The 18,608-nt window shown below is 43.3% G+C and overlaps 1 protein-coding gene across 1 annotated transcript; it reads left to right on the forward strand.

Moving 5' to 3' along the window:
- Positions 1 to 9,773: 9,773 nt before the first annotated feature.
- Positions 9,774 to 17,977, forward strand: FAM183A (family with sequence similarity 183 member A). The gene is made up of 4 exons (XM_036834477.1): positions 9,774 to 9,980; positions 12,719 to 12,778; positions 14,763 to 14,866; positions 17,788 to 17,977. Exons 1-4 carry the CDS (start codon positions 9,848 to 9,850, stop codon positions 17,893 to 17,895), a joined length of 405 nt encoding a protein of 134 aa, XP_036690372.1. The 5' UTR covers positions 9,774 to 9,847; the 3' UTR covers positions 17,896 to 17,977.
- Positions 17,978 to 18,608: the final 631 nt, after the last annotated feature.

The raw sequence follows: 18,608 nt of genomic DNA on the forward strand, positions 1-18,608 counted from the left end.
TTGTCCTGTATGGGACTCTCTATGCTTCCTGGACTTGGGTGGCTATTTCCTTTCCCATGTTAGGGAAGTTTTCGACTATAATCTCTTCAAATATTTTCTCTGGTCCTTTCTCTCTCTCTTCTCCTTCTGGGACCTCTATAATGAGAATGTTGTTGTGTTTAATGTTGCCCCAGAGGTCTCTTAGGCTGTCTTCATTTCTTTTCATTCTTTTTTTCTTTATTCTGTTCTGCAGCAGTGAATTCCACCATTCTGTCTTCCAGGTCGCTTATCAGTTCTTCTGCCTCAGTTATTCTGCTATTGATTCCTTCTAGTGTAGTTTTCATTTCAGTTATTGTATTGTTCATCTCTGTTTGTTTGTTCTTTAATTCTTCTAGGTCTTTGTTAAACATTTCTTGCATCTTCTCGATCTTTGCCTCCATTCTTTTTCCGACGTCCTGGATCATCTTTACTATCATTATTCTGAATTCTTTTTCTGGAAGGTTGCCTATCTCCACTTCATTTAGTTGTTTTTCTGAGGTTTTATCTTGTTCCTTCATCTGGTATATAGCCCTCTGCCTTTTCATCTTGTCTATCTTTCTGTGAATGTGGTTTTTGTTCCACAGGCTGCAGGATTGTAGTTTTTCTTGCTTCTGCTGTCTGCTCTCTGGTGTTTGAGGCTATCTAATAGGCTTGATAGGAGGCTCTGGTGGTGGGTAGAGCTGACTGTTGCTGTGGTGGTCAGAGCTCAGTAAAACTTTAATCCACTTGACTGTTGATGGGTGGTGCTGGGTTCCCTCCCTGTTGGTTGTTTTGCCTGAGGCAACCCAACACTGGAGCCTACCTAGGCTCTTTGGTGAGGCTAATGACAGACTCTGGGAGGGCTCACGCCAAGGAGTACTTCCCAGAACTTCTGCTGCCAGTGTCCTTGTCCCCACAGTGAAACAGAGCCACCCCCCGCCTCTGCAGGAGACCTTCCAACACTAGCAGTTAGGTCTGGTTCAGTCTCCCCCGGGTTCACTGCTCCTTCCCCTGGGTCCCGATGCACACACTATTTTGTGTGTGCCCTCCAAGAGTGGGGTCTCTGTTTCCCCCAGTCCTGTCGAAGTCCTGCAGTCAATTCCCACTAGGCTTCAAAGTCTGATTCTCTATGAATTCCTCCTCCCATTGCCGGACCCCCAGGTTGGGAAGCCTGACGTAGGGTGCAGAACCTTCACTCCATTGGGTGGACTTCGGTTGTATAAGTGTTCACCAGTCTGTGAGTCACCCACCCACCAGTTATGGGATTTGATTTTACTCTGATTGTGCCCCTCCTACCTTCTCATTTTGGCTTCTCCTTTGTCTTTGGATGTGGGGTATCTTTTTTGGTGAGTTCCAGTGTCTTCCTGTTGATGATTGTTCAGCAGCTAGTTGTGATTCTGGTGTTCTCGAAAGAGGGAGTGAGAGCACGTCCTTCTACTCCGCCATCTTGGTTCCTCTCCCTATCAATTACATCACCACTGGTGATTGATTCAACCTCCAACCCCTCTCCTGACCCCAGAGGTCAAGGGGGTGGGACTAAATGTTTCATTCCTCTAGTCACATGATTGGTTCCCCTGGCAACCAGCACCTATCTTTGGTGCTTTCCAAAAGTCACCTCATTAACATAAGCCCAGCTGTGGTGGAAAGGGGGGATCTTGAATGACAAGACACCCATTTCATTTCATGGCTCTAAAGTGATTTCAGGACCTGAGGACAAGAGGCTAAATATAACAAAAGATACTCCCACTGCTCTTATTGCTCAGGAAAACCCAAGGGTTTTGAGAGCTGTGATCCAGGAACTGTGGACGAAGATCAAATATAGCTAAGAAATATATTTTGGTCAACTGAATGACCAAATATATATATTCCTTTTAAATCACAATATTACATATGTTTTACTTCTTTTCATCTCTTTGTTCTATCTCTTGTTTATTTATCCCCTCTTTCTCTCTTCAATGGCATCTAATCTCAAGTTTATCCTGTTCACTGAGGTTTCCTTATTATTGTTTCAATGACCATATTTTTCATTCTGGTATTAGAAATTTTTGTCCAAACTAAAGTTTATCCTGTCCACTGAGTTTTTTATTTCAATGACCATATCATTCATTCTTAAGTTTTTCTGCCATCTACTCTTTAGTATCTTATTCCTTTTTTTTTTTTTTTTTTTTTGGAATTTCAAGTCCTTATTATATGACTTTAATTATATAAAATTTTTATGAAGTATGTACAAATATTCTCTTTGCTGTATCTGCTGACTATCATTCATATGAATTGCTTACTCATGTGTCTTGTAATTTTGTCTTAAGAGGGATTTTCCTATGAGAAATTTTGTGGCCTGAGTTATGGTAGTGTTCCTACAGAGTGATAAACTTTGCATCTTTCTAACACCTCAGAGGTAATATTGACCTGCAACTAATGTAATTACTGGCTATAGGTTTCTACATAATGTAGTTTAAATTTTGGACTCAAAACCAGGGCAAGAGGTAGGCACAGAATTTCAATATCTCAAGAGAAACTTTTAAAACTAGGATCCCAGTCAGAGACCTTATCATTTCCCTGTGATGTGAATAGATTTTTAGCTCCATCTAGATAAGCACCAAAAGCCAAGCCCCTGGTAAACTCAAATTCACTAATCCACCACCCACCTCATTCTAGGCTGCCATAATATCACCTCAAGTACTTACATCTCTTTATTTTTTGCATCTGGATATTTCCTTTTCATATCCCATGGTGTGGCTGCACCATAATTTACTTAAATAGTTATTTATAAGTATTTAGGTTGTTTTCCATTTTTTTTACTCTATTAAGCAGTATTGACATAAATATTCTCATAGGTATTGGTTTTTGTGGATATTGTTTAGCATAGAGTTGAAATTAGACTATTAATTTAGTACCAATATTTCAGGTTGTATGAGATTTTTTTCCCAGCAGCATTCAGCAACACAGGGAAGTCAAATAGTTGGAATCGTCCAGGTAGGGGTTCCCCACTCAGGAAAATGCAATAAAAAGATATTCTGGCAAGAGAGTTTAGAACTAGGGTAAGAAAGTCACTGACATTTTGAATCATAGATTCTGAAGTGGGTAAGGAGAGAAATAAAAACAGAGGAATCAGAGTTGGTAGATTAGAAGAAAGTAAGAGTCAGTGAGTTGGAGTCCCCAGGGAAATGGGAGAAATGGAATGATTACACCATAAGTACAGGAAGTAGTGGTCAGAGAATAGAATGTCTGAACAAGTGGGAACATTTTTCAGTAATGGAAAAGACCAGGTGTGACCATAGGTGGCTGAAGTAGAATATCAGTGGTGGACTTTTTAGTGATAAAGAAATCAAAGAAAAGAGAGGCCAGAGCATTGAATGGGGTCATCTACATGGACACTGAAGTCACTCAGGATGATGGACTCAAGACTAAGACGTTGAGACAAGTACAAAGTTTTCATAGAAAAAGGGTGTATCCAGGAGATCTAAAGGTGACAATACCAGGAAAATGGTGGTGGGTAGCACCAGCTTCTAAGGAACAAGGGATCTCCTAATTGGAAGGAATAATGGTTTAGAAGGAGTCAGAAGGAACAAGGAGAATACACCTCATTCCCACCCTGAAGTACCTTAGAGTTTGAGGGAATGAACAGTCTCTACTTGAGAGATATACAGGGAAACAATGTCCTCAAGGGAAATCCAGGTTACGATTAAAGCTGGGAGATGCAAAGAACAGTCAATGAAGAAACAATCTAAGGAATAGGGAAGTTTTCCAGTCATGTAGCTAGACTTCCAGAGAGTACCAGGAAAAGTTTTGTGAAACCTGGGAGGCAAAAGTATTGGGTCAAGGGAGAATAATCAGAATATAATGTTATAAGAGAGAATAGGAGACCAAATGGGAATTATGATTTGGATGGTAATCAAAGAAACAAGGAATGCTAAGCAGAGAGAATTGCTAAATCAGACAGAGGGAAAAGGGAGTTGCAGTAGCCTCCTAAATCATCTGACGTGGAGTTAGGAGTCTCAGGTAGTGAACAGAAAAGTCCAAACCTAGTCATTAGGCACTCAGGAATGGTCAGTCATCCTATCAGCTTTGGCCTTGTGTTTCTTATTCCATATAAGGGTCAGGCAAAATACCAAGTGATCACAAGGACCAAGAGGAAAGCTATATTGTAAAGTTCTGCTCTGAAGGACCCCTACAAGATTCTGTCCAGAAACATGGGAGGGGGTCATGCTGACTGTCAGTGCTCTGTGTCATTTTGTGCTCCCTCCTGCATGCCCCCTACTTCCTGACTTTGTCACCCACTCTGTTTACCTCATCTTCATGGAGTGATATAAATGATGTGAAAGGGCTTTGGAAAATGTAGTAAGTTAAATACATGGGGGCACTGACTTCTCCCCACTTTGGTCATTTCTGCTTAAGATCCATTCTCTTTGGTCCCAACCCACAACTCTATCCTAGCCCATGGATCAATCTCTGCCTACTGAGGGGAAAAACATGTTATCCCAAGGAATAGGGACTACTCTTATAGCTCCATTTCTTCTCTTTGCCATTTCCCATAACCATTCTTCAACCTAGAAACTGGGACCACTGCTCTGGTTTGTGGGGCCTTCTTATTGGCTCCAAAGGGAGGAGTATGTACGCTTCATAATGGGCATTCCAACATGGGGAGATGCGAGTGGTAGTGTGTGAGCTTCTGCCAGTTTCTCATTTTCACAAGATGACTAACGAGACATATGCCATTTGAAAAAATGACAAGGAAGTTACCTCTAATTTCCCCATCTCAACCCCAGCTTCCACCTCCTCTTTCTGTTCCTTTTGTTCTCATTATCCAATGCAGCTTCCTCCCTTGTCTCCTCAATCTTTTAGCCCTCAGCCTACTCCCGAGCCCCATCCACCTCTTTCAGACTTCAGCCCTACCCATTTCCCTCCTGCCACAGGAAGTGTCATCCCTTCCTGCCACCCTACCTTAAGGACATCCATGTCCAGCTCTTTCCCTGTCCCTTCCATACCATCTACTTGCCACCTGTTCATCCTGCTCCCTTTCCTATTACTCCTTTATCTGTGCCCCTATTCCCCCTCCTAGCCCTTCTTTCTAGTCCCTTGAACTCTGGTCTTCAGCTACACTCCAGCCACTCCCAACCAGACCTGTTGATTCACAAATCTCATTCTGGAGAGATAGTTACTCTACTACTGGGACAGATCTGGTACAGTTCAGAATTGCCAGGACTTTGGATTCCCAGAAACCTTCCCTGGTGGACCTAGAGAATTCAAGATGATGGCCAAACAACATTCAGCTAGAAGGTAAGCTTAGTTCCTTGCAGGAGTCCTTTTCCATGATGGTGTTTTCAGCCATGAGCAGATCCTGGTTATCTTACTATCTGTATTTTGCCTTCATCCTAATCTTATCAATCCTCTTCAGATGCCAATCGAAATCCTAATAGATATTTTCAGGGAACTCAAAAAGCAATTTATATGGGAAGGCAAAAGGCCAAGAAGAGCCAAGAACTGGTAGGAAAAATTTCTGTATGAAATATCATAACCTATTATAAAAATTATAGTAATTAATATAGTGTAGTACTGGTACAAAAATAGACAAATGGCATAGAACAGAGTCCAGAAACAGATTTATACCTACATGAACACTTGATTTAAGACAAAAGTATCACAGAAGAAAAGTGGGGCTAGGACTATCTATTCAATAAATTGATTCTGGGTCAACTGGATACTCTTATGGAAAAAAAAACTAAGCTAGTTTCCTACTTCACACTACACTCAAAAATCAGTTTCAAGTATAACCTAGATCTAAAGTAAAAAGGTAAAAACATAAATCTTTTAGAATTTTTGTAGTCATACTTGGCTATTGAGCACTTGAGATGTGCTATTAAGTGGATTTTAAACACTTGTACTGGATTTTAAACACTTAGTATGAAAAAATAAAATACCTTAATGTTTATATTGAAATGTTGAACTGATAATAATTTGAATATATTAGGTCAAGTAAAACATTTTTAAATTTTATCTGTTTGTTTTTGCTCTTTTAGGTACTAGAACATTTTAAATTGTGACTTGCTTCATGTTATTGGACTGCACTGATCTAGAAGGTAATATAAGAAAATATCTTCACAATATCAAATTAGGAAGAAATTTCTTGTGATATTAAAAAGCACTAATCACAAAGGGAAAGACTGATACATTTGATCACGTGTAAATTTTTAAAAGACAGTCTTAGGTGTCTTCTAAGTTATCAAAAAGACAATGTTAAGAGACTGAAAAGGCAAGTCATGCAGTGGGAAAAATAAATTTGTAGCACATGCAACTCTCAAAGGGCTTATATCAATAATATATAAAGAACTCCAACAAATTGGTAAAAAAAAAAGACAAACAATCCAAAAGAAAAATAGGAAAAGATTTGGAACTGTCATTTCACAAAAGAGGCTTTTCAAATGACCAATAAATATACAAAAAATAAAAGTTGGTCAATCTCACCACTCAGTAGGAAAATGAAAATTAAACCATAGTGAGATGCCACTACATACTCACCAGAATGGCCATAATTAAAAAGACTGACAATGTCAAGTGTTGGCAAAGATGGGAACAATAAGAACCCTAGTAGAGTAAATCAGTTCCATTATTTTGTAAAACAACTTGATACCATCTACTAAAACTGAACCATAGGCAATCCTTACAATCCAGTAATTCCACTTCTAAGTATATATCCAACAAAATGTTTGTATGTGTGCACCAAGAGACATCTACTAAAATGTTCATACAGCATTATTTGTTATAGTTTGTATTGAAAAATCCAATGTTCATCAGTATTAAAATGAATAAATAAATTGCGGTATAATCACAAAAGGGAGCACCACACAGAAATAAAAAGTAATGAAACCATAGCTATCTACGTACAACAGCAATGGTGAATTTCACAAACAAAATGTTGACCAAAAGAAGCCAGACACAAAGCATGCATACCATATAATTCCATTTATAGAAAGTGAAAAAACAGCCAAAGTAATCTATAGTGTCAGGACAGTGGTTACCTTTGAGGAGAAAGAAGAAGACAGTGTTTGGGAAGGGGCATGAGAGAGGCTTCTGGGGTGCTGTCAATATCTATTTCTTGGCTTGTGTGATTATGACAAATGATTTACCACTTTGTGATAAATCAGTATGAGCTATACATTTTGGAGAAGAACACTTTTCTACATCTATGTGTGATATTTCACAAGAAAAAGGTTTTGTTTTATATTGTTTTTTACATGTGAGTGCTTATCAAGAATTCCTAAATTGGAAATCTGAGTTCTGACAATTTATGGTGCCAAGAGGGAAATGCAAGGATCTCTCATAACCCAGAAGCTCTCCACTTTTACTTTCCTCCCCATCTGCCAGCTGTATAGAGGGGATCATATGGCTTTTCTCTTTTATGTGTTAATATGGTGATATTCAAAATATGGTGAGTATTTCCAAATATTGAACCAACTTTGCATCTCTGAAAAATCTCCTTTGGTCATGATGTATTATTCTTTTTATATGTTACTGGATATTATTTTCTAATACTTGGTTAAGAATTTTTGCATCTATATTCATAAGGTATATTTATCCTTAACTGTCCTTTTTGTAATAACTTGTATGGTTTTAGTATCAATGTAATGCTCACCTCATAAAATGAGTTGGGAATTGTTCCCTCAACCTCTGTTTTCTGAGAGAGTGTGTGTAGTATTGGTATTTTCTTCAATTTGTGTTTGACAGATTAATCAGAAAAACCATCTGGCCCTGGAAGGTATATTGCAGAAAGTTTTTCAACTACAAATTCAGTTTTTAAATAGATATAAAGTTATGCATATTCTCTCTCTCTCTTTCTCTCTCTCTTTTCTGTTCTGGAAATTTATATCTTCACAAAAGTTATCCATTTCATCTAAGTTGTCAAATTTATTGACAAAATTCTTTATGATATTTCCTTTCTCTCCAATTAATGTCTGTAGGATGTGTAGTGATGTCCCACTTTTATTCATTATATAGATCATTTGTGTCTTCTTTTTTTCTCTTGATTAGTTTATCTGTATTGTTGAATTTTCTACAAACCAGCTTTTGATTTTATTGGTTTTATCTATTGAGTACTTGTTTTCCATATTATTCATTTCTACTCTTTATTATTTCTTTAATTCTACTTATTTTTTATTAAAATTTGCTCTTCTTTTACCACCTTCCAAGGTAAAAGCCTAGTACATCAATATTGTACTTTGGTTCTTTCCTAGTACCAGCAATTAAAGCTATAAATTCCACTCTAAGCACTGGTTTATATGTATTCTAAAAGTCTTAATAGTTGTGTGTTCATTTTTTATCAGTTCAAAATATTTTCTAATTTATCATGATTTTCTTTGATTCAAGACATTTAGGAATGTGTTATGTAATTTATAAGTAATTTGAATTTTCTAACTATCTTTTGGTAATTGACCTCTAAATTAAATTTGTTGTGGTCAGAGTACATATCTGTATGATTCATTCCTTTTAAATTTACTGAAACTTGTTTTCTGGCATAACATATGGTCTATATTGGTCAGTAGTCTACATGCAATTTAAAAGAATGCGTAGCCTGATATCGATGGGTCAATGTGCTCTAATTGTCAATTAGTTCAAATGATTGGTAGTGTTTTCAAGTCTTCTATATACTCACAGATTTTCTGTTTACTTGCTTTATCAATTACTGAGATAGAAACTTTGGCAGTTCTGCAGTTTTTGCTTTATGTGTTTCATTTTGTTTTTTAATTTTATTACTTTTTTTTTTGGCTGCCTCGGGTCTTCGTTGCCGCACGCGGGCTTTCTCTAGTTGAGGTGAGCAGGGGCTATTCTTCATTGCGGTGCACGGACTTCTCATTGCAGTGGCTTCTCTTGTTGTGGAGCATGGGCTCTAGGCACGTGGGCTTCAGTAGTTGTGGCACGTGGGCTCAGTAGTTGTGGCTTGCAGGCTCTAGAGTGCAGGCTCAGTAGTGGTGGCTGCCAAGGGCTAGGGATAGGAGGCAATGGGGAGCTGTTTAATGCGTATAAAAACTTTCTGGAGATCGGTTTCACACAATGTGACTATACACTACTGAACTACAATACTTAAAAATGGTTCAGATGGTAAATTTTATGTGTGTTTACCACAATTTAAAAAATTTAAATAAATAAACTGTAAAGTCCCTAAGGTACTTTTAGGGTTAGGAAAGGGTTATTCTGTCTATATTATCACATGGCTGATGTAGGCCAGAATGTCTTCTCAGATAGGAAACCTCCACTGTTTGTGAGACAGACATAGAGGGTCTCAGTTCTGGGCATCTGCTTTAAAGTGGGAGAGGATGGGACTTCCCTGGCGGTCCAGTGGTTAAGACTCCAGCTTCCAATGCAGGGGGCACAGGTTCAATCCCTGGTTGGGCAACTAAGATCCCACATGCCACAGAGCCGCCAAAACAAAAAAACAAAAACAGAAAACAAACAAACAAACAAACACAAGTGGGAGAGGTTTCTGACTACTTCCAAAATCTTTTTTAGGAAATGACTGGCCAAGGTGAGGTCCAATCCTAAGCTCGTTACCTCTCGGGTCTATCACTTCATGGCCAGTCGTTTTCTGGCGGTGTGCAGCCGCGATTCTGTAACCAGACTAGGTCCTGAGAAGCTGGGAAGGTGAGTTGAGCGGCCAAAGGGGCGGGCCGCGCGTTATAAGATTTGGGGAGGAGGGGGGTGGACCGGCAGGAGTGAGGTCCAAGGGAGGAGGGTGAGCTAGCATGTGTTGCCTGGAGACAGCTTGGGACTCTGTTGCCTGGAGACCTGGCAGCCGGTGAGCGTCCAAAGGGCAGTGAGAGGGGGGTAGGTACTGACCAGACACAGCAGAGTCAAGGCCATGGCTGGACACCAGAAGGAGAAGGCGATCACAGATGAGGTCCACCAGAACCAGATCCTGCGGGAATTGTACCTCAAAGAGTTACGAACCCAGAAACTCCACACGCAGTATCATGTGAATCCACTCCGCAAGGGTGAGGGGAGCTGCGGGATGGAGGAAGGGAAAGGGGGCGCCCCCAGGAAGGAGCCGGCAGAGGTGCGGGCGGGGTGCTGGGTGGAGCACAGTAGACGCCTCCTGTGACCTCTCATCCCTTCATAGCCTTCAGGAACTATGACTTTGGGGTTGGAGAGGGGTCTCACCCCCCATCACATTGAACGCATTAGATACATTAAAATGCATCCACGTCCTGATTAAGTAACATTTTATTGTAAAAAATTTGAGAGGCTTTTTATAAATTTGCTTTTGAAATAGTTTGCAGGTTTTATGTTTTCTTTTGCATGTGTTTTGGTTTGTTGCTATTAAAGGATTTCTTTCCGTCTTCTAACATTGTCTTAAGACCTTCAGAAAGTTCAAGGGGAGCAGACTCAGGGTCCAACGTGCCCCCTGATAAAATGGCCGCACCCCCACTCCTCACTTTGCACATTCCTGGGCCGGTTTCATCTGGTCCTGTAACATCAGCTCCCCCTAAATGCCACCGAGTCTCAAATGGAGCCCCAGACCCACGTCCCCAGCCACCTCCTGGCTCCCTTCCCCTGGACATCCCTTAGGCACCTCAGACGCACCGGTTCAGAAAACCGGGCTCGTCCCGCACCCCTCCCCCACCTGCAGCTACTCCAGAATATTTGGTTTTAGCCAAAGGCACCACAGCCCTTCTCTCTCCCAAATTAGAAGCTTGGGAGTCATCCTCAATCTCTCTCTCCCTCCCTCCACACAGCTGAGTAGGCACTGTCCTGTTTGTTCCTTATCCTTTCTCTCACATGATGGTTCCCATGTTCCTGCCTCAGTGGGAAACACCATCATGCATGGCGAGGTCTCTCTGCCTCACCGCACTTATCTCCGCTCTCTCTCCATCCTCACTCCCAGGCCCTCGTCAATCCTGCCTGCATTGGTCTGATGGGCTCTTAACTCTCTCTTTCCCTCCAGGCCCAGCTCTCCAACCCTCCCCTACACCACTGCTGGCGAAAGCTGTGCTAAAGGGGATTTGATCATCCAGTCTCTCTGTAAAATCCTCAGTGGTCCCACAGATTCTGAGCTAAGGTTTAACCTGATCAGTACCTAAGGCCCCCATGGATCTAGCTCTGCTGCCTACCCAGCTTCATCCTGACTCCCCTCCCAACCCGCACATTGTTCCTTTAATAAAAATTTTAGTGCCTGTTCTGCACCAGCCACAGCTCTTTTCTATCCCACCATATTTAGATGCATGGATTTCCTACATCATCTTCAGTTTCATAAATATTGTTCCTTCTTTCCGAACTTCTCCCCCAGTCCTGGGCCTGATTAACTGTAGTCCACTGCAGCCCAGCTTTGTAAAGAAAATGTAATGTCATTTTTAAAAATGGAATTTGCATATAGTTAAGGTGTACCACGTGATGTTTAGATATACATATACATATACACAGTGAAGTGATGACGACAGTCAGCTAAGGAGCATATCCACCTTCTCACGTACTTGCCTTTGCGGGGGGCGGGGTGAGAGTACAGAAAATGTACGTCTTCATTTAGTTTATAACTAACCTGGTTTTCCCCTGGAGCCACCAACAACTAATTCCAAGAAAACCACTTAACGTCCAATTCTGTTTAAACCTGGTCCATTTCAACAATTTAAATAATCCCTTCAAGGGGCGTCCAGGCTTCCTAGGAAAAGCGCTTGGTCTCCCAGCTCATGGTCCTTGGGCACATGATTAATATGATCCATTGGGATTAAGTGAGGAAATTATTAGAATTTGTATCTATGTTTACACTTATGTATAAAGAAAGAAATGATGCTTTGTTAATATATGACAATAGTGCCTAGAGACTATATAAATATTCACATGCGGAAGTTTTTTTACTGGTAGGAGTTTGAGATAAAACACTTGGAGATCACTGGTTCCTTCTGGCCTCTGCTCATTTACTACTACTCTCCTCCTAGCTCCTTCCACTAGAGTTACTCTGCCTCTCGATGTTTCTCTAACTCACCAACCTCACTCTTGGATCCTTCCCACGTATCCTCACACAGCAAATTTATTCAGGACTCTGCTCTAATGTATGTCCTTAGAGACATATCACCCACACTACACCCCACCATCAACATGGGTTTACCCATGTAACTTGCTTTATGTTGTTGCGCATCCCATTTATATTTGCTTGATATTATATATCTGTTTATTGAGTGTCACCACAAATAGAGTGGAAGCCCAGGGAGTACGGGGAACTTCTCTTTCTTGTTTGCAGCCCTATCTCCAGTGCACCAGTAATTACGGGCTGAATAGATGTCCGTGGATCCTACACCTCTGTTATCACATGGCCTGCTGGGTATATATCACTATCTCTGGCTGCCTGGTATGTCTGCATCCCCATAGAGCAGTCTGTCCCAGAGAACATTCTGTGATGATAAATCTCTATCTGTGCTGCCCTAAATGGTAGCCAGTAGCCACATGTGGCTGTTGATCACTTGAAATACAGCTGATGGGACTGAGGAATGAATTTTCAATTGTATTAAATTTAAATTATTCAAATTCAAGTCACCGCATGTGGCTGGTGGCCACCATACAGGACAGTGCCTCTCAGATTGTGAGGTCCCTGAAGGTCTTATGCCCTAGTGCCCAGCACAATACCTGACACATGACAGACACTCAGAAAATGCTGACTGGGTGTCTGGCCTAGGGTGGGTCTTGGAGAGGCCAGGAAGATCGTTTTTTAACTTGAATCTGTGATGCTGTTTTTCTCTAGTTCACACAATCGCCAGAAAGCCCATGTCTTGGCATGATAACGTGGAGGAACCTGCAGATGGTAAGTCTGGGGTCTGAGAATACCGTTGAGATAGAGCATGGAGAGGCAGGCAGCTGGGAGCCTCTCAGGGCAGTGGTTCTTTGGGGCAGGCCTCAGTCCTCTGTTTGATCATCTGAAAACGGGGCTCATACTGATAAAGCTCACAAGAGACTGACACATTCAAATAAACAGCCAGTTTATTAACCGTCAAGCCAAAAAACATGTTCCTAATGGCCCTGACATTACGGTCATTCATCCATCCAATACTTAGCTGTTACAAGCACAGGTTCTGGAGTCCTACTAACTGAGTTTAAATCCTGGTTCTGCCACTCGTTAACTGTGTGACTTCGAGCAAGTTTTTTAACCCCTCTGAGCCTACCTGTTAGGGGCATTGTGAGGATTAAACAGAATAACCCAAGTGCTTAGAAGAGTATCTGGTACACTGGCGATCAGGACATGTTATTATTTTCATTATTACCATGTGATAGTCACTAGGATGGGGCTGGGATCTCATACCATAGTCAAGGAGACAGACTAGTCAATACACAGGTAAACAGAGAACAAGATTGGGATGGCAGCAGCATAGAAAACAGGTGCCCACCTCAGGCCATGGAGTTCTGGGAAGTCTTCTTGGAGGAGGGAATAAGAGGGTGAGATGGAGTATGTCAGGGAGAGAAGAATGTGGAAGGACATTCCAGGTATATGGAAAAGCAGAGAAATGAGATACCAGCATGGCCCACAGACTGTGAGTAGTTTGGCTTGGCTGGGATGTACGGGTGAAGGGGGACCACGTTTGGGAATGAGGGAAGAGAGATACTTGACGGGAAGCCTAATCCTTCAAGCAAGCTCTCCTCCTTCCCCTCTACCTTCTTAGAGTGGAGTTTGATAGAGGAAAGATGTGTGATTTTTGTAGAAGGATAGGGTGGGAAGTGAGGGGTGGGAAGGAGGAGTCAGGATCTCATAGCATCACAGAGACAGACAAGTAAATAGACTAATAGAGAACAATCCGAGAAAGTAAGGTTGTTATCTGCAGTGGAGACATCAGCCTGGCTAGAATAAAGGATAGGAGCTGGGGACTTGCAGCAATAAGGAAAATAACAGGTGGTGAGGGGCTCAAACACCTGGCAGGAGTTCATTACTAGCTGCCTTGTATTCAGGATAAGCTCGGCCCGAGGCCAGGTCCTGTATTCACAGTCCTTCATTTACTTCTCAGACATCTTGCTGAGGTAGATATTTTCCTCGCATTTTGCAGATGAACAAAGTGAGGCCCAGAGAATTAAACCACCTGTCAGGCTAGTAGTGGAAGGGCCACGAATGCCCAACTACAAAGCCAGCTTCTTCCCCTTGTCAGACTGCCTCTCTCAAATTGAGACTGGATAGGGTAGATTGCAAATGAAATTTGTGTAAGTCCTTAAGCCGTGGAGTTACAGATATACCTGGTGTTGACAGCCATGCTGATTTCAATCCAGAAGGATCTGACCTCACTTGGTACAGCCCAGCTCCTCACTCTCTCTGCTGCAGCTACATTGCCCAAACTCGCTCATGCCCCAGGACATTTGTTCTTGCTGCCTGTGACGTGCTTTTCCTCTGCCTCTCTCAGGGCTGGCTCCTGCGAGCCTTCTTACCGAGTAGCCAGCCCTGCCCCTTTGCCAACTCCCTTCTTCAGAGTTTGCATCACTGTCTGCCACCATTGGGTTTGATTTTATAGGTGTATATTGTGTCCCCTGTCCCCTCACCTAGACTACATCTCCAGGAGACCAGGGACCATGTCTATCTCACTCTGCTCTGCCTCCAGGGCCCAAACAGTGCCTGGCACAGAGTTTGTGCTCAACAAATGTTTGTTGAGAGATGAGTGGAGGAACCAGATACCTGCGTCGCGAGGCCTAGGCAAGCCTCTGAGGCTGATGCTCTGCCTCTAAGAAAGGATGTGCCAGAGTCAAGGGCACAGGATCTCTCATTTGGTCCCAAAGCCTGACGCCTTCATAACTCATGCCTCATCTCCCAGCCAGGTTTCTAAATCTTATCCACCATGCTGCCCAGGGACCAAGGAAGAAATATCCCGAGACACAGACTGAAAGTCAAGAGATTGGATGGGACTCAGAGCCCTTGGTAAGTGTGTCTCCTTCACTTGGAAGGTCAGAGGTAATCCAGTGGTGGCTCAGAGAACAGAGTATGGAGCTGACCGCCTGGGCTTGACCTCTGGCTACCACGTACTGGCTGTGTGACCCTGGTAAGCGACTAAGCTCTTTTGTGACTAAGTTTCCTCCTAGTACAGTGGAGATATTACAGCACTTATCTCGTAAGATTGTTCCGAGGCTTACATGGGGTGGTGTTTGTAAGGTGCTTAGAACAGTGCATGGCATGTCGTGAATGCTGGTAAGTGTGGATTAAGCAAAGCTTGCTGATGACAGACGGCCTGACTTTGCTCTCCCAGGTGTTAGTAGAGTGGTCTCGGGCATATCACCTACATCTCTAAATTCTGTCTCCTTCTCTGGAAAATGCAAATGCCCGTAACATATTTGCCTCATTGATTGGAGCAATGAATCCTAGGTGCAGGGAGCCTGGCAAACGTAGTCTTTAGTACATGATCTCCCTAAATGATATAGGGCTTCTGTTCCTGAGGAAGAAATGCAGGATTTTGAATAGACAACTTGAAGAGCTTCCTGCTACACTTGTCTTTCAACTCTGATTATGTCTTTCCTCATATAGAAGGTTTTAATTTTTAAGTAGTCAAATGTGCCAATTGTTTCCATTTTGGCTTCTGGGTTTTGTACCTTACTTAGGAAAATCTTCAAAACCCAGAGTTACAAAACACCTAACTTTGCTCTGTATTTCCCCCTAAGTTGTTATTACTCTTGTTGTTGTTAACATTTGGCTATGAGCCCATCTGTTTCTTTCGTGGAAGATGTGAGGCTGGAGACACTGTTCCTCAGCTGTGTCAGAATTTCCCTCATTACCTCAAAGGCACCAAGACCTGCACACCCTGTCTTTATATTTGCTGCCCTGCCGATGCCTCCTGGCCCCCAGCCCTCACTCCTTGAGAAGTCCCCACTCACCCTACATGAAATCCAGGAGTCACCTCTTCCCTAAAGCCCGTTAAGACACTTCTGTCCCCCACTTCCCCTGGGCTTCTTGAGCACCATGTGCTCCTGCTGAGCTCCAGCTCAGTATCAGTGCATCAGTGTAACCTGGCGACCCTGGAGCCAGACACCCTGCATTCAATCCCAGCTCCAACGCTCTCTAGCTTCGTGAACTTAACCTCTCTTAACTTCCATTTATCTGCCTTAACATGGAGATAATAGTATCAACACTTGAAGGTTTGTTGAGAGGATGAACTGCGACATATATAAACTGCTTAGGATGGTACCTAGCACACAGCACGTGCTCAGTAAATGCGGGTTACTGTGATGCAGAGGGGGAAGAATAGACAAGAGGGCACGGGGCCCAGCTGAGGACCAACTCGGTGCTTCTCCTGGCCTGTTGGCTTAACCCCTGTTGTCTTTATCTGGTGAGTAATTTTCTAGCGTGCTCCCTTCCCAAGAGCTCCCCACACCCTGTAGTCCTCATATTTCTACAGGCGCCTGTCTTTCTCACCCATTTATACAACTCCGGTCTGGGCATGGCTCTGCAACCCCTGGTTCTGCACAGGGCTACTGCATGGAGATTGGAATAAACAGCTCAGTGAGTCGGGTTTTACCAGTGAAGAGCGCAAATAGCCGCTCATTTGTAATAGCCCCTCTTCAGATATGGGGCATCGCGTTGGAGGGAGGAGACTGTGTAAGACAGGGAGAGGCTTCCAGCAGGAGCCCTCACCTCTTACCCAAGGAGGACTGAGTCCAGAGGGAGAGGCGCTGTGGGGCAGCTGGGGAAGAGATAAATGCTCAAAGGGTAAAGGAGGAGGATGGGAGGCGGGCCACATAATTTACAGTGAATAAGGGAATGGAGAGGGGGCTTGTGAATGAAGAAAGGCGGAGTGAAGAAAAAATCCTCCAAGTGAGATAACTAAGCAATGTAGAAAAATATCACAAAGCACAAGTCATCTAACTCACTACTCTTCATTTTCTTAAAGAGAAAAGGCCTGGCTCCCATGGGTACAAAGTGTATGGGTAGAAGTGTTGCATCTTTGACCAGCACATCTCAGGGCAGGCCCACCAGCCATGATAGGAAGGAGAAGTGAGACTGGCTTGGCCAGCCCTGCCCTGCGTGGACCCCCAGATCACTAGTCACTATGGGGTCTCAGAGGGTCTGGAAATACACCACGCCTGTTCATTTTAAACCTGGGGACAATGCCATCAGATGGCACTGGTGGCAAAGTAAGAAAGCGTACCCAGAAAACTTAGATCCAGGGGTCATGAAACCATAAAAGGTAATTATGCTTTCAGAATGATGTGTTTGGGGGCGGAAGAGGTTTGATCAGCCCCAACTTAACACAGGGCTCCTGCCCCCAGCGGCACCTCGCCCCACACAGGCAGAGAACTCCAACCCCAACACTGGGACTCTGGGGAAGCCACACTCAGTGAGTATCGCTCAGCCTCTGGTCTCCTGGTAACATTTGCTGAAAGTATAACCTTTTAGTTAATGGCACAGTGTAGCTTCTGTGAGATTTGTGTGTCCCGGGGCTCACTCCTACTCAGTTCTCCGTGTAACTACTTCAACAACATCCAGTCTTTCATTCAGCAAATATGTCTTGAGTCCCGTGTGTGTGCTGGATACTGTTCCAGGTGCGGGGATACAGATGCAGCACCTCCCCTCAAGGAGCTTCCATGCCAGTGGGGGGAAGAGCCCACAGGCCTCCACCGTAGACAGCAGGAAAGGGCAGTGCAGTAAATCTACACAGGTTATTCTCATGCAACCCTGCAAGTATTTTGGTGGAAATGTTGTCTTCATTTCACAAACAGGGTTTAGCAAGGAAAAGCACCAGAGGCTGCACATCAGGAGACTGAGGCCTGATTCAAGTCCAGGTCCCTACAAGCCCAGGTCTTCCCCCTTTCCCACTGGCTTCTTTCTGATGTCTGCATTCCCCTCTCTAGGTCAACCCGCAACGCGATGACCACAGGCTGAACCACTTCAGGGTCTACAATGACATCACTCTGTACAAGGCTAAAATGTGGAGCTTGGGAGATGATCACCACAAATAGTATTCCCGCAGTGCTGTCAATCACTGTCATTAATGCCCAAAGTGTGTGCTTCCCAGGTAAAAAAAAAGACACTTTAAAGCCTAGGTCTGACTTTTACTGTCCTGAGTCTCACATTTCTCCCTTCTGGTTCATATCCTTAATTTAATAAACTAGGGGGAGAACTCCAGTTAAAGATGGCAAACTAAAGGCCTTCAATATCTCCTCTGCCTTCCAGACCCCAGTAAAGGATAATAAATGGATTTCTTAAAAGGTATGAACCCACAACAGAGAAAATGAGAGAGAAACATTAGCAGCCAAGAAGACTGAAGCCATGTTTAAAAGATGGAAAGCTGATGGAAGAGGGTGGAGGAAACCGCGAGCGCGACACCTTTGAGCACAGAGCTCCGCCCCCCAGAACTCTGGAGGGAGGTCAGGACTCTGGACAGAGTGGGGTGTGTTGGAGGGAACTGAAATGGCCACTGGGAGGGGGTCTGCAGGGAGTCTCCTCCACACACCCCAGCGCCAGGCGTGTAACAGCTCCCTCGCTGGAGGTTTACTCTTGGAGAAATGGGCAAAGCCCAGGGCTCAGGGACACTAAGTAAGACGTGGGGTAGGAGCGAGGGGCAAGGCTGCAGACACGACCATCTGTGAAAGGAAGGTTGGACCCCTCACCCTGCACATGCTGCGATCTTACTCTGGGTTTGAAGCTAGAGGGCTCCTTTCTGAAAAAGTGA

Source organism: Balaenoptera musculus, chromosome 1, assembly GCF_009873245.2.
Source record: "Balaenoptera musculus isolate JJ_BM4_2016_0621 chromosome 1, mBalMus1.pri.v3, whole genome shotgun sequence".
Classification (NCBI taxonomy): Eukaryota; Metazoa; Chordata; class Mammalia; order Artiodactyla; family Balaenopteridae; genus Balaenoptera; species Balaenoptera musculus.